Source organism: Strix aluco, chromosome 2 (assembly GCF_031877795.1).
Source record: "Strix aluco isolate bStrAlu1 chromosome 2, bStrAlu1.hap1, whole genome shotgun sequence".
NCBI lineage: Eukaryota > Metazoa > Chordata > Aves > Strigiformes > Strigidae > Strix > Strix aluco.
In genome coordinates, this window is record NC_133932.1 from 6,472,327 (window position 1) to 6,489,408 (window position 17,082).

Here is a 17,082-nt window from a genome sequence, read left to right on the forward strand (position 1 = left end):
CTATTTCTGAGCAGCGAGGTAGTTAAGTATTTGTTTGAAATGTTGCTTTTACGTTCACTGGATCAATGAAACAGAAGATGTTACGATGCAAATAGATTTTTCCAGACACATTACCTTCAGACATCAAACCTTCTGGTATCAAACATGTTTCCTCTGTTTGAGAAATCAGAATTACCATTCCTCTGCAGTTTTTCTTCTTTACTGCCTCAAAATTCTGTGTAATTTGGGCATGTGAGGGTTGTCTTTGTTTTCAGATGTTGACCTGGGATTTCTGGACTGATGGCAACCAGGTCAGAATCATTGTGCAATGCCTCAAATGGCTTTGCTGGAAGTCAGTAAATCCCAAATGTGTACTCTACACATAAAAATCAGATGTACTGTACACATACAGTAAGCCAAATACTTTCAGGAAGTACATAAAGCAAAGCATGTGTTTTCTGGAAAAAGAATCATTCCAGAAAAAAGATCTTTCGAAAGATTTCTGTCCAGCAGTGCACTCTCAGTCTAGACATTTGGCTAGAGTATGTAAAAAGCAGAGTAGCATCTTCTGCTCTCTTTCTCCACTGTTACAGCACAGTCCAGATGTAACAAGGGATCCGAAGTGAGAATGTGCATGACACGTGTGATTACTATGGGGCGTGTATCCTTTATGCTTTGAGTTGATAGATGTTTATTTCTGGTGTAACTGACCAAAAGTAGTGTGCATTTGAGCAACTTAGCGATTACAAGACAGTAACGTTACTTCAGATGGTCAGACCTGGAGACATTTGCTAAGAAATTATGCCTAACACGTCAAATAAATGCCAGCTGAAGCCTGCACATCTGTTCTACAACTATTCAGGAAATGATGAATCTTTTGCTCATTGAAAACTTGCACCACCAGAACAGGAATGCATATAAGCTATCATTTAAAATGGTCTCCTATTTTACAGGAAGCTGCAGTTCTCCCATTTATATCCAAAACAATCATCTGCCAGTCAGAATTCATCACATAGCCTAAATATGCACAAGAATATATGGGCTGGAGAGAACCAGCTGCCCGTTAATTCCCATTACCAATACAGAATCCAAAATACTTTATTCATGGGGTAAGAAAGAGTCACAAAGTCCATGAAGACTGAAAAAGAATTCTGTAGGACAAATCAATGTTCTCTCTGAGCTTCTCTTATCATAAATCATATCCTACGTGGCCAGCTAGCATAAGATGAATGCTGTATTTAACTAGGGACTGAAGGATTCCCTGCCAGTCAGGTATTAGATCAACATGCTACTACAAAGGAATGAAAATCTGGAAAAGTTGTAATGAGCTCTGAGCCACTTTATTACAAATTTTGGTCATAGTGTTGCTGTACAACCTCAAGATGTATTTTGAGTTCCAGCAGAGGTTTGAGAAGTAAGATCCAGATTCTATTGGGAGTTGAGGAAGAAATCAAAATTACTCTGTCAAAATGAGTAATTTTGACCCCCCAATATCTACCAGGAGTCTCTGCAATAATACAGGCTGCGCTCTAACCGAGGCAGCAACAGAGTTTTATACACATTGGAGTAGTCAGTGTAATAATCAAAGAATCTCCATTGCCTAGGTGGCCCAGGGAGACATGTCTTTGACAAATCACTGGGCATAGACAGGGGAAGAGATGAAGTGACTTTTTCAGCCACAGTTCCCAAACTTGTGGATCAACCCTGGTCAACCCTCAGAACTTCTTGTCAACACCCTTATTGCTGAACTTTTAGCTAGAAACTTCCTAACTGCGACATGACTGCAGACTACAGAACTACAAAATTATCATTTACCCACAGAAACTCACCGATGTTGCTTCTTAGTAGGTGTCTCATTCTCTGTCATCTCTGGCATGGTTTCGGAGAAGAGAGCCTGAAGAAAATTGAGGAAGGAATTAACAACTCCTGCACTCTTCTGAATTCGTAGAACATGACATTTGTTACATCGTTTTGCCTTTGACCATGAGGACAGGGCCATACTACAATGTATGCACAAGTCCATCACTTTGATGTAGAGAAGCTGGTCATGTGAGCATTAAAAACAAAGTACGTTACCTATCGGGGGGCTTTGTGAACTCCCACTGTCTATGATGAACTGGTTTCCATTTGCTCAAGTACTTTAAATATAAAAACAATTATAATCCCAACTACTTCAAGGAAGCAAAAAGGAAAATTAGAGTATATGATTGTTTTTTTGAATGGGAGGAGGTACGGTTGAGCTCTCCTTCATCAGCCCTTCCTAACTGAATATGCATTCAATTCCCAGTTCTAAATAAAGCATGAATGCTAAGCAGAATACAAGCTACAATGAGGACATTTTATTAAATACAAATTTAGAGTGCTATTGATGTAGCAAATTACAAAACTTACTTGCTATTGAATTCATGTACAGCCTAAAATGGCCAAAAATGACACCCGATGTTCTCAGATATATGAAATTCAGTTAAAAATAATGTTATGAAATGCAGTTATACATAACTGACTAATAATTGCACCTAACTTGTCCTCAGCTTGAACACATCAGTAGCCTGTATTTAGACAAACAAAAACATTAGGAAAAAAATAAGAGATTAAGTCAATGATAGTTGAACACGTATCTACCAGACGGATGAATTTTAGAGAACAAGTAACATGAAGTATACTGTAGATGACTAGAAGAAAAAATAAAAATCTGTTTTTGATAAGGCTGAGCTCTATATTTAGTTTCATGCTCTGCTCGTTCTCTCACCAACCAACCTGTTATTGCAATTCTTCCCATGGGCCCTCAGACTGCTCGTGGCTTCACCTCTCCCTGGCTCCTCCTGGAAAGCTCATCGGCTTCTTTTAACATGCTTTGTATCTTTAGAGTATTTTATTTGTTTGTTTTGTTTGTACTGTAAGGAAGTGGGGGCGGTTTTTAATATAACTTTCAACACCAAGCAGTTCTTAATGTAAACCGAGCCTACCATCACTGACACTGACCTCAAAAACCAAAACAAAACAAATATCCTTATGAACTGAAAGCCAGCCATCCATAGAGCTCCCAAAGCACTGAAGAATACACATTGGAAAGGGCTCTGTGCACACCTCTGTGTGCATGCGTGTGCAAAGTTAACAGAAATAATCTGTATTGTACCAGACCAGAACTCGGATGCTGTTCTCCAGTCTTTACACTCTAAAAGGTTAATTTGATGTAGTCGTCTCCTTCAGTAAAGATTAACTGAGGAGAAACATTAGGGTTGACTCTGTTTACCACTCTACCCCTTCTTTAAGTACTTTCTCTATTCCTGTGAAGACACGGGAAATGTTGGCAAACCATGAAGTAAAGCAAACAGGCGGTATCCTGCAAATAGATCCAGCTCGGGGAACTCAAAGTGCCTGAAGTTTTCAGGAATCTAATTAAACTTCTCCACCTACACAACAGTGTTCACACCATCACAAAATTAAGACACAATCCTCTCCGAGACGAGTTACCGCATTACACTGCTCCGCTGGGTGCTACATACAGCCTACCTGAAACACAGTCACCACAGGCTTCCCTAGGCCATCAATGAGAGTGAATCAGTTTCTATTTATATTTCTCCACAGGCGTTGCTTTTTCCATTCTCACTGACCATGCTGCTCCGCATGCATTATGACAAAACTTGACAGAGTTAAGAATCTTTTACTGTGGGAGAAAGTAGTGATGCAAGTTCAGCACTTTCATTCACTGTTATAAATTACCTTGTGTTACTTCATCTTAAAACCAGATTTCTTCTCCACTAAATCCATTTAGCTTAATTCACTAACAAATTTATTCTTGTTTATATGTGGTAAGACTAGTCCAGGTGGTATCTCAGGTCCTCCAAGCTAGTGAAAATTCACAACTTTGAAAGCCCGGAAAGCCAGTTTCCCACCCAAGGCATCTACAAGTTTTCCCTCCTGTGTGTAGCTGGTGATAGTCAGTAGTACTTACTCACTTATTCTAGCTGTGTTCATTGTACCAGGTGATGATGAAGGGGTTAGCTGGGAGAGTTTAACAGGTATGTGATTCTGATCATAAAAAAAGTAAATCTGGTTAGAGCCAGCCATCTCTTACACTGTTGGCAACCAGAGAGATGTTCGCACGTACATTGAGAGACTGAGGTCAGCACACCTTGTTTTAGTGGGGTTTTTTCAGTGCTGTCAAAGCAGCCCAGCAGAATCTATATCCACGAAGGCTACCAGCAAAGACATGAGAAGCAGAGCAGCTAGCCAGTAACGCTATACTCTCATTTATCCATCACTATGACAATACCTTGTTTATCAGGTAAAATAGCTAATTCAAGGGGGCAAAGGGGTTATTTAATATAGCGTATGCGGTCCTGATTCTGTGTAGTGGGGTAAGGATGTGAGCACAGAGTATGTGGACATAGCTTTGGTACAGCAAAGCTCACAAACTTTATGCTTAGAAAAAGGAAGACACTGGATTGCATCCTGTGGCAGTCCTGTACCTGGTTTCTTCACTTTTCTGCACATTCTGTGAGGACAGAGATGATGTATCTGTTATTGGGCATTGCTACACTATGACAACTATGCTGGAAATCAGAGCAAAACAATGAAAGAGGTCTCAGTTTTGGTGAACTTAGCATTTTTAAAAGACTAATGCAGTCACGAAGCAACCATATTTTTTTAATCTTGCAAATTTATACAACTTCAGAACAAAGGAGTATTTCTGTATGACTGTATTTAATACAGAAAGCATTACTGTGAATTTAGACGGCCAGTTGCCATGCAAGGCTACAGATAAAGCACAACTCTGCGAAGGTAAAGGGTGTAAAAAAGCACCCACAAATACCCTCCCCCAGAACAAACACAGCTGTTCTGACTCCACCTGCTTCTCCCTGCACACAGGCCAGATCACATCCACAACCCCATCTTCCCTTCACCCTGAGTCAGAGCACCCCCTTCTCCCTCCTGACACGGGCTCTCCATATTCAAGCTGCTTCTGCGCAGGGTCTGTTTCCCCTCAGCAAAACTCTTACTCCTAATAGCAGCGTCCCTACCTCCCAAAGTCATGATCTACACAATTTTCTGATTGCCTTATTTCTTCGTCCTCAGCAGATGCCTTTAATGATTCAGCGATACATTGTATACAATATTTGGGAAGACAGGCAAGGCCTTAGTGCAACTTTGTGCTGAAACTTAATACAGTTTGTAACCATTTTTTAAGCCAGAGAAAATGGAAAGTCTTTATTACAGTGTGTCAAAGACTTTCCATTTCTTTCTTCCTCCCTTGCTCATCTTTTTAAAATTATGTCACTAAGCTTCGTCCAAGCGATGCCATTCCCTGAACATTTCAAGCCAGATGCCACCACATTGAGTGTATAATCCTCACAAACTATCAAACACAAACAACTTTAAGCTTCTATTTGATATGCTTCAGTTCTGCTGGGATCTACAGCCCATTTCATACAGAAGACAGGGCCCCGGAATGCAATGAATATTATTCTAAATTCACTTTACTGTGGAATTTCTTTAGGTCAGAAATTTATCACACAATTCGACCAATGTTTCCCCAAGTGTTTCAAAGCAGTTTTGTGGGAGCGATAAGAAAAAACAAGGCGGTACACATTATCTAATTAACCACTTAGTTTATTTCAATTTCTGATTTTCTACCTGAAAAGAGGTGGTTAAGTTTATTAAACAGCACTTGTATACCATGCTGAGGTTCCTATTGCTAGATTGTACCATAAGAAACACAGGGAGAGGATTTTTTTTTTTTCTTGTTCTTATTCTACAAGGACAAAAACCTTTGCATTTTACTTGCTGCACCTCAAAACAGAGCTGGCAACACCAGGGAGGTGGTATTCTTAAGAGCTGCTGAAAATATGGGCTCTGCAAATTAAAAAACAAACAAACAAACAAACAACAAAAAAAACCCAAACAAAAAACCTGACTAAGTTGAGACTTCTGTGGGCTGCTGGATAACGTTTATACCATCTCAATTTCTTCCTCACAGTTGTTGTATCACCAGAGCTTTGACAATGGGTTTCTCTTTACTCATTCCATCTCAAGTAATATTTCTCCACGGAGAGATTCCGTCACTGATTCTCTAAAGCAGAAGATGTGTATTTGCTTTATAAGCTCGGGGGTAAATGTATTTTAAGTTCACTCATGAAATATGTTCACGTGACTCAGCTGAAAGCGTTCTGCAGAGAGAACGTAATTCCATATTCTATAGCCAGATGAAGGAGAAGCAATTCAACATTTATATTTATTTAGTACCAAGGTTCCCTCAAGCTTTATGTAGTTTACAGCTCTTATAATATCAACCTGAAATATCGATTTTAATTTAAATGCAATGTCATCCCCAGAAATGAAAAGATATTTTGTGTTCCGGAGATTTAAGTTTAATGTAATTTAATCTCCTCTACAGTTCTGAAAAAGTAGGGTAAAAAACTCAAAAACAAATTGTCTTTTTTGGCAACTTATTGTATGAAATCTTTCCTTCAAAACATATGCACTTGGCAGATTTAGCTTTTTAAGAAAAAGTTAGTTTATTTTATTTGACATTAACTTTTCACTCTTTATTTAGGAAGTGTTTCCAACTTTAATATTTTATAAGAAAATAATTCTTCCAATCTGTTACCTTTGGCTGTACAAACCAATCTTCCTCAAATTAATAAAGCTACTCCATTCCTCTACATGAGGCAGAAAGAATCTTTTTAATATGCAGCTACGCATATTCTGTAAAACTATCAGCAGTCCAAATCTTTCTTTCTGCCTCTTAAATACTTCAGCAAGCTTACGCTGTTATGTTCCTACAGTCTCACCGTTCTTACTAATTTTGTACACCTCATGTAGTTAGCCATGTAATTATGGAATCACGTAGTTAGCTGTAAGCTAAGATCAATTCCAAGGCACAGACAATAACTACTCAAATTTTCTTCCTGCAAGACAGCGTCCTCTTCATTCATTCCAGTGACTGCTGGAGCTCTCTTTTCCCATCTTCCATGCATGTTTTACAACAAAGCTAGCTTCAGCCAGGGACTTAATCCAAGCTTTTAATCACAAGCAAGGTGCCCTTGAGATAAAAAGACACCATTTACTGCCTTTTCTTTATTCCCCCTTGAAACAATTCTATTCCGATTTTGCATTTACCTAACAAAACGACTGCAGGAAATTAAACTCGAAAGCTTACCTTTGTGATTGTTACCTACATATATCAACTACTTTTGCCTATAAAAGTAACCTGTTAAGACTACCGTACAGGAAATTGAAAAGGACTCTCTTTCCTGGGAAGGGTAAAAATCCCTTTGATAGCATTCAGTTTGGTTTCTGAAGAAACCAAGGTTTTCTTCTTACTGCACCATTTCTCTTCACCCACAACAACAGCTGGGCCCACTGACTGACCTAAATGAAACCTCTCAAAGCTATGAAGTTCCCAGATGTTCACAAAAACCTAAGATTGAGCAGAGAGGAGTGAGGTCAGCGGTGACAGTGTGGTCTGTGACCAGCTCTGTAGCACATATGCGCTGGCTGACCAGCTGGCGTCAGACTGGTCGCAACATGCACCACCTTTTGCTGAGGAAGATGTACAAGGGTTTAAAGGGCAGGAGAGCGCTATCTCAATTTTTCACAGAATACACAGAATCCCGAGGCAAACCAACTGACAGTTTCGTAGGGCAACCAGACTGTTCCCAGAGCTTCTGCAAAAGTTAAGAAAACCAATACCAATAAGCTAAAACTTGTTACACAAGTCACTTTTTTTTTTTTTAAGGTGTCTGCAAATAACAACAGATGGAAAAAACCTTCCCTGCTTTTAGAATTTTTTCCTTTACCTCTTGTTTGTACTATCTAAACTCAAATACATTGGTATTTTTCCTCCTGTTGATTTAAAGCAATCAAGTTTCAGTAAGGCCATTATATAAGAACATGCAATAGAGCTAAGAAAGAAAACTTCCTTTTTTTGGGGGGGGCGGGGGGGGTGGTGGTAACAGCATTGGAAGAAGAAGCAGCATTATCACTCAAGTGATAATCCCTCATATCTACATTAATTTTTGTTTTCATTTATAATTTTCATAATATTAAAGACATAATTGCCCATGACCATTTACTAACATGCAGTTTCAGGACAGCATAGTTGTAGGGTCATTCTGAGAAATCCTGACCTGATCTGCTTATGAAACTTCGGGGAAAAAAAACCCCAAAAAACCACAAAAAACATGAAACTCCCCTATTAATCACCTAAAGATCCACCTCTCATGTTTATTCTTCTTGCTCTACTGTTGTCCCTCAAGTCTTCCTAGGTTAGTATGGCCTCATTTATTTTTAAACCTTAGAGGAGGGGCAGAGAGAGATCACGTCTACTGAACCAAGTCTCTTACTTGCTGATGATGTTCTGAAAACTATTTAAGGAGAGGTATCTCTGAACATTTTGCATCCAGATGTGAGCTGCTGCCACCCACACACATTATGTGGATGATCTTGGTAATATGAACAGACTGAAGCGGCGCACAGCGCTAGTAAAGAAAGGTGCCTGCGCAAACTATCTCCTGTGGTCTGGATAAACTGTTGTACAGAAGCAGCCATTTGGGAGGTAAAAAGCTGTAATTACACAACCAGTGCACAAGCTAGAATCACAAAGACCAGTGCCGTCGCCCTAAAGAGCATCCTCAGCTACTTTAGATCAAAATAAAGGGAACGTCACTCTTTTCTTTAGGAAATCAGAAAGCAATGACCAGGAAAATCCTCATGATCCCCACGTTCTTCATGTATTTTGTTAAGATTCGCAAGTTACCACATACCAATTTCATGAAGGAAGTGAGAAAGCATGAAGAATGTTTCTAACTTGCAAGATAGTACTCATCTCCCTGGTTTTCAATGCCCAGTGATCCATAGTACACTTCAAAATAGAAAATTATTTTCAAATAGAAGATAGATACCTAATTATGCTTGACACAGGAGTCAAAAAGTCTGTTCTGATGGTGAAAACTAAGTGGATTGCAAACAACTTCCTCCTATAACAGGTCATCATCTCTGTGTGGATTAGGTTACCTCTATTAGATGACAAGGATTGCCTGTAGCGGGGCTGAGTGTGCTCCCACTCTGGTGCAAGAGCACCTGTTGGTGAGCCAAACCTTGCTGTCAGCACGATGCCTAAAGAACAAATAATTTCTTTTTCCTGAAAAAAGTTGTAACATGTAAGTCATCATGGTCTCTGAATACTGGGACCAAGATGATTATTTATAACTGAGTAAGCCATCCACATATGAAAGCTGTATTTGAAACACCAAAGACCAGCTGGACAAATGTAGAAGCTACAGTTTCAGCAAGAGCCTAATTCTGCTTTCTGACGTGCCCTTATCTCCAAATGAAATCTCTATTCGAAGAACAGTACTTCGTCACAGGGCTTAATAACCAATTTAGAATCAAAACATAAAAACTTTCATTTTAGCCACAATGATATAGGCAGAATACTATTCTCTGCTTTGTTTTTTAGTTTTAACTCGAGCTCTTTTTTGTTCTGCAACTACAAAGGATCCTCACAGTCCATTTATAAAACTGCGTAAGGTCTTGAGGAGGTATCAAGTGATTGCTACGCCAGACACACTGACACATGATAAACTGATGTGCTGCTCTCTCCTGAGGACCCTAACTACAAGCAGTGCAAAATATCCTAGAAGTGAAATGTCCAGGGCATCCAGAGACTTCATGTGTCAATTTTTAAAATTCATCTTTTCAGATGTAAGTCATTAAGTACAAAGGATTACACAGTCTAGTTCTTGAATACTTTACAGGCGTGGGGTCTGAGAAATCTGACACAAATTAAGAACTTGTCAAGGGTTCATGATACAGGAAGCAATATCCTATGGGTCTTCACTACAAAGCTCCTTTACGACACGCAGAAGAGATCCATCCCGAGATTTGGTTACAAACACTGACTTTCCAGAGTAAAGGATTTCCCTACAAATACAGGACTAAAGGCAAAAAAGGCCGAGGTAGAAGGTACCAAAACCCGGTATTTCAGTTTTAATGTACTAGCTGATCTAACTTACTCCCCAAGTCCACTGTTAAGACACACAATTTCTAAGCACATCGACTTTACAAGAATCAGTTAATGAAACTCCCCTTCAACTTTCAGAATCGTGGAAACTGGCAACTGTATGAAAGCGCTTCCAAAGCACCTGTCCAGAGAGTGTATTGCCACGTCCTTCAGAAAAGGCCAGCACATGATTCCAGAACTGGTGCTTTCATTACTGCCAACTGTAATGATCTTTAAACCCCCCCACACACACACTCTGTCCGCAAACCCAACAAAACCAAGCAGAAAGCCCACAACTTTGCAACACACATTTCACTCCAGGCTCTTCACAAAAGGTTTTAGTGAGCTCAAAGAGGGCTCATTCTCCTTCACAACCTCAACGTTATTTTGCACCTTTGCTCTTCAGAGTTTTTCGTATATAAACTGGGTCCACTGGGCAATTGCTTCCATTCCAGGAATAAAGGACTCATCTTGTGATCTGGTGTTTGACAGTTTTGAATAATACTGGCAGGGATAAAGCTGCAAACTATTTCAATTAGATCTAACAGAGAGGTTCAAACTAAAGATATCTCAGCCCAGGTGACCACAGAAAGCAGGCACATTTTCTAAACACTTTCAAAGAGGAAATTCAAAAGCAAGATCGATGTATGTTACAGACAGCAGAAAACGGAACCACTAGGTGCAAATCCATAGGAAACCAGAATTCATTAATTCTATCGCTTTAGGAACTACTTATTTAGCTCAGGAGAATTACTATACACGAGCTATCCAGGGGTAAATATGCAGTTCTGAAAGCACTAGAAAAAGCAAATAAGATTACTGTAGAAATTTAGCACTGACAACGGAGCAGAAACTAGAACCAGATTTCCAAGTTATTATTTTGCAGAGGTCTGAAAGGAACGGGTAAAGGGAAGGGACAGACCGATACCATGACCCTGCAAGTCTTACTTCATTAGCAAATCATTCTGTAAAATTAAAATGCCTTACCTCCATCTTCTTTTTCTATCACGGTCTGAAATCACCTCCCTATTGCCACCTGAGACTGACTTGGCAAGAATATCCTGAAGTGAAACTAGAAGAGGGAGATCTCCAATGCGTATCCTTAGCAAGGGATAGCTCAAGCAGTTAATTTTTCCAAGATAAGAAACACAGGGTCTTTCCATCCCACCCAGAATAAAACTGAAAAACCACAAAGTAAGTAAGAATTGCCTCTTGAGACAATTTACAGGTGGGATTCTCTATAACTTGCCAACCACAGCAAGTATAAAACACGACCTCGACAGACACTACTGCTTCAGATCAAGACCCAAATCATCAGCTGTTGAGACTGAGCATCATTTTCAGTCACAGACTTAAAAACAAACCCAAGAAGCCCTCAGCTCTCCCCCACTTCCATTTAAAATAACACAGACACCAGCTAAGTACCCAACAGCTGCCTCCAACAGAAGTGTTGAACTTGAGCCATGGAGAGCAAGACAGAAGAAAGGGTGTGCAAGTGTTATGGGCACCACTGGTTAGAGGCTCAAGGGCAGAGCTGCAGCCCCTAGCTAGTATCACAGAGCAAGGAAATTACAACTCAGAAGTACAGAGCACACGCATGCTGACTGAATACAGACAAACACTATACCAAATAGAAATCATCACCACTTTTTTATAGTTTGAATACAAATGGTAACTGCTGGAGTTGTAACTAAAGACAGCGATGACAGACCAATGGTCACGTAAGCAAGATGCGATATGAATATTGTCTTTTTTAGTTTTATGCATTCTTCTGAGAGTTTCTTAGGTTCTGAAATAGGTTAAGGCATTACAGAATCACAGAGTGGCTGAGGTTGAAGGAACCTCTGGGGGTCATCTGGTCCAACCTCTCCCTGCTCAAGCAGGGCCACCTAAAGCCAGTTACCCAAGACCATGTTCAGATGGTTTTTGAGTACCTCCAAGGATGGAGACTCCACGACCTCCCTGTGCAACCTGCACCAATGCTTGGTCACTCTCACAGTAAGAAAGTGTTTCCTTATGTTCAGATGGAGCCTCTCACATTCCAGCTTGTGCCCATTGCCTCTGGTCACCACTGAAAAGAGCCTGGCTCCATCCTCTTTGCATCCTCCCTTCAGGTGTTTATATACATTAATAAGATCCCTCCTTGAGCCTTCTCTGTTCCAGGCTGAACAGTCCCAGCTCCCTCAGCCTCTCCTAAGATGAGAGATGCTCCAGTCCCTTCATCATCTTTGTGGCCCTTCATTGGATTCTCTCTAGTGTGTCCACGTCTCTCTTGTACTGGGAAACCCAAAACTGGCCACGGGACTTCAGGTGTGGCCTCACTAGTGCTGAGTACAGTGGAAGGATCACCTCCCTCGACCTGCTGGCAACACTCTGTCTAACACAGCCCAGGATACCATTCACCACCTTTGCCACAAGGGCACATTGTTGGTTCATGTTCAACTTGGTGTCCAACAGGACCCTCAGGTCCTTTTCCAAGCTGCTTCTCAGTTGGGTGGCCCCCAGCATATACTGGTTCATGGGGTTGTTCCTCCCCAGGTGCAGGACTTTTGCACTTGCCCTCACTGAACTGCATGAGGTTCCTGTCAGCCCGTTTCTCCAGCCTGTTGAGGTCCCTCCTAGTGGCAGCACGATGCTCTGGCGTATCCGCCACTCCTCCCATTTTGGTGTCATCAGCAAATTTGCTGACAGTCCACTCTGTCCCATCATTCAGATCATTAATGAAGATATTAAACAGGACTGGACCCAGAACTGACTCCCTGAGGTACACCGCTAGTTACTGGCCTCCTACTAGACTTTGTGCCACTGACCACCACCCTCCGGGCCCAGCCTTCAGCCTAACTCTCCTTACGTTGAGATGCAAGCTACACAGAGTTCCAAAAGGTAACTAGCAGTTGAAATCTGATGCACTGCAAAATACAATTTTTTGCTTGTATTATTTTATCAAATCTGAATGCTAACAGTAAATGACTTACACTGCAACGCATGCTAAACTAGCTACCTAACTTTTCTTAGTTAACAAATATTAATTGCCCTTATAGCAATAATAGGAAAATCTGTAAGATGGTTACCCTTCCCTACCGTCCCACCTGCTCCAAAACAACACTGAGAGATGTAGCCTCTCCCCCACTTCACTGGCACTCCCACAGGAAGCCAAACAAGAACATTACTTCAACTTAAAATTTACTTTGCAAAAGGATCGCAAAGACACCCTCCACTCCCAAACAAGGACACTGAAACCGCTTATGTTGGTACAAGAGTGCTTCTTGTGGTGGCAGCGCTGGCTTAATAATTGTGGAACTATGACCCAAGATGATGCCAAAACTAAACTTCTCCAATTACACAGGAAGTCTCAAAATTTACACCAAGCAAGAGACCTATGTAGAAGAATCAAGCGGTTAAACTATAGATACCTAATATTTAAACAGCATCTCTGAATATTATGGATCCTCCAGCAGTGAAAAAGTGAAATGGTGTTCCTTCTCTTGTTGCTGATGTGGAGTTGCGCGGTGTTGGGCTAGCACCATTTTATTATTGTAGTAAATGAGTAAGAAGAGCTGTAGTACAGAGCAAAAGGCAATTGCCAGCCCATCCAGGATTTGCATTCAATTTCTAGCTAACTTCACTGATGCATGAAAGCAAAGCAGAGTCCAACTTCAAAGGTTGAAGGCTGTCATGAATTAAGTGTCCCTTAAGCCGACCCCTCATTAGACTACAGATGCAGGCAGACACCACAAATGGACATTATTTTCACTTTAAACTTCAGCTACTTTAAACTTCAGTTACTTGAGGAAGAAACAAAACTTTAAAGAGTTAAGCTCTCCTCTTCCATAATACCCTTACACTGCTTTTAATAGTGTCAGCAGCCTAAATAACAATGTTTTCAATAATTTTCTCACGGCGCTGCCCACCACAGCAATGACTTTCAGATCACAAGACCTGAGAAACCTGCATTTAGATGTGAAAGTGAATAGATCCATACTCCGATCATTCCAGCCTCACTAGAGATGGACCACAAAGAATTCATTTTGGTATCAGAGTACCAGCACGATTGAGATGTGCTTTTAGATGGCATTGATCTCATTTCATGGTCTTCATCTCAGTCAATTAACCTGACAGAAGTTCAGGTGACTGGGTGAGAAAGGCACTTGTTAACAGGAAGCATGAAACATTTTTAACAGTCTGCTACTTTCTTCTTATCTGAATCACAATGGCACACGGCGTGGCTGATGTAAGAGATTGCTATCGTATGTCATGGTTGCAAAAGTAACTCATTCACCTTGAAAGACTAAGGCCATAGCTTTTCATACAGGAAACAAACTTAGTTCACACACAATTTGTCAGTCCTGTGCACACAGCAGATTCACTTTCATGCTTATTCAGAGCATGACAACAGTGCTACACTTGTAAGGTCAAACCAAAGAACACATTGGACACATGATATGCACATATAAAAGCTGGAATTGTATTTTAACCAGCAAGTTAGGTTAGCATTATATAAACTGGGCGCTGTACAAGGTTTCTTAATCAGGGATATGTGACCTTTACGTATTTTACTGCAATCAGAAACAAAGAAAACCTTACTGTTCAAGCATTCAATCTGAGATGTTTTCACTTGCCTTTCCAGAACACACACACACACACCCACCCACCACTCACGTTACGACTGATACCCTTCAGAACAGGAAAATGTCTTCCCGAGGGACTCAACTGGAATAAAGGAGCCACAAACATGTCGGAGATGAGGAATGCTAGCACAGGAACCAAGTTATAAAGTGACCAGCAACGCAAAGGGTGAGCAGTCCTTCAGGCTGGAGACAAGTATAACGCTTCTTCAGAGGCCTGAGAATTACAACTGACCCATTACGAAACAATAAGGAACCTTAAAGCTGTCAGATGCTATGCTATGCATGCACACGGTTTGCATATCCATTTTCATTTAAACACCTGGTTTGTACACGCAGCTAGGCACACGTTTCCGCTGGCATTTTAATAATCAGGGGCAACGTTCAATATTGTTATTTAATTGAAAACTGTCTCAGCTGAAACACTGTGCTGTGACACTTACTCACTATCCTTCGAAGTGGCACAGACTTCATGATATTTTTTACAAGTTCCTATGATGCAAGCAACTATGATACATTGAGAATCCCTTCCTATCAAATGCTATGCTACTTATATCTCCCCCCAGTCACATGTCATTTACAAAGTTATTTTTAAGACCATCTCGGATCCAAACACTTATTACAAAACCACAAGCTCAACTGTACAAAACTTAAACAGAACGGTTCCTGTCAAACCCAGTACGCCCCAGCCCTTGACTTCTTTATATATTTATTTATTTCCTCTACCCAACCTCAATCCATACATTGTATTAATTCACATCCAAGGTGGATATGATTGGTTACAAAATCACACACCTTATGCCAATGCACTTTGCAAATTAAAAGCATGCTCGAATATTTGGAACGCACTATTCCAAATCTCTTTGTTGTCTAATTCGTTATACTTCAGTACCTGGAAGCCAGAGGTGTTCTTACAATTTCAGTATACAGGGGGGGAAAAAACCACCACTAAAACAACCCACAGAAAAGCAGCTCTTTAATTCCTCCCTTTAAAAAAGTCAGAAGCATCTTCTACGTTCCCCCCAAGAAGAGACAAGACGAAAAGCAGCTGGAGTAGCACGGCCAAGAGCGTCAGCAGAACGCGTTCCCTGAATTTTTGCCTTCTCGTTCAGAAGGTGTCTTTGGAGTTTCAAGCTACAACTAACTTCAGCTACAAACGTCGAGTCCATGATGCGCACAGCAGGCACGTGCCAGGCACACATCACAGCGCCACTCGAGTGACAGTCACTGGTCTGTCCCTGGTCAGCTCCTGGGAACACTACTTGGAAAAAAACAGGAATCAAAGCAGCAAAGCCACTACCAAGCACTTACATCCTAATTATCTCTTGGCAGCTGTCAGACTCCTCCAGGACCCACCACCATTTTTCATCTACTCCGTTAAAATCTTCCCATTTATCCATAACCTAAGGGAATAAGTATGTCTCTAAGGGAATAAGTAATATCCAAATACTTCAAAGTTTGTAATGTTCTCATACTGCTTCAAATACCTGATATGTTAATTTGAATAGATGCATCTTAAAATCATGCTCACAACATGAGCATTTTCTAAGCTTATTTCCCATTCAGTGACAAACGTATTTTCAGTTGTCAAATCTATTTCACCCTGAAACATATCTATGAATTATTATCGCACTAATTGAAAGCCAAAATTAAAAATTCTAAATCCTTATAATAATAAACGTTCCCCCACAGGCAGTTTCCTCCTTCCTATTTGTCTGATTACTGCACACAATTCACGAGTGACCAATGATACTCTGCAGTTTAAGTGCTGCATAACGTAATCACATAAATAAGATTGTCTCAATGCACTGTATATGAAAAAGCAAAGCTAAAATAGTGCTTCCAAAGCAAGCTATTACATTACCTGGCTTCTGAATGCTTAACTGTGCAATCATTAAGTTATCTTTACTAAGAGTATTTAATAATCATACGTCTGGGTGGAGTCTAATAGAAGGCCACGCTATGACGTGAAAAGCAAAAATAAAGATGTGTGATTTTCTATGTCCGTGCGGCCAGTGACTCAACACATCACTATTCTCTTTTTCTTCGCCTTACTTCCACCTTTTCCTACAAACTTCCCTGGACAAACGGGTGTGCTACGGCTGTATTAGCCGTGTCTACGCTGACGCACTCGGTTCACCCGTGCTGTCTGTCACAAGGAGCTGGATTCTAGGCGCCCTGCCTTTCGCGTGAGCAATAATTGTGATCTTCTGTGCTTGTCAGATGTTGATTTCCATTAAACTACAAGGCTTCAAAGTCTTGAAGACCTCTGTTGCTGGCAAATTTGATTGAAATCAGACAGAGAGCTAAAATTACTAGGTGGAGAAGGAATAGAGTGCGTCCAGAAGCCTTCTTTACTTAGATCAAGCTGAAAACACACCCAACAAGAAGAGTTAGTTTCCAGGGGCCGAATTCTAAATAAAAAAGCTGAACTTTTACACTGTACTCTGCAGCTGAACCAACTTCCAGGCT

At 40.6% G+C, this 17,082-nt stretch overlaps 1 protein-coding gene across 5 annotated transcripts in view; it reads right to left on the reverse strand.

The window, feature by feature from the left end:
* Positions 1-17,082, reverse strand: part of USF3 (upstream transcription factor family member 3) — a 37,750-nt gene that overhangs the window by 19,573 nt on the left and 1,095 nt on the right. For 4 of the 5 annotated variants that reach the window (XR_012621155.1, XR_012621158.1, XR_012621159.1 and 1 more), the window contains exon 2: positions 1,809-1,873. Coding sequence is in view for 2 of the 5 variants with exons in the window: in XM_074809213.1 (XP_074665314.1) it covers positions 1,809-1,873 (65 nt within the window). In the remaining 3 variants the exon portion in view is untranslated. Of the gene's footprint in view, positions 1-1,808; positions 1,874-2,736; positions 2,919-17,082 lie in introns of those variants that run through there. The other variant, XM_074809230.1, reaches the window with a different exon arrangement.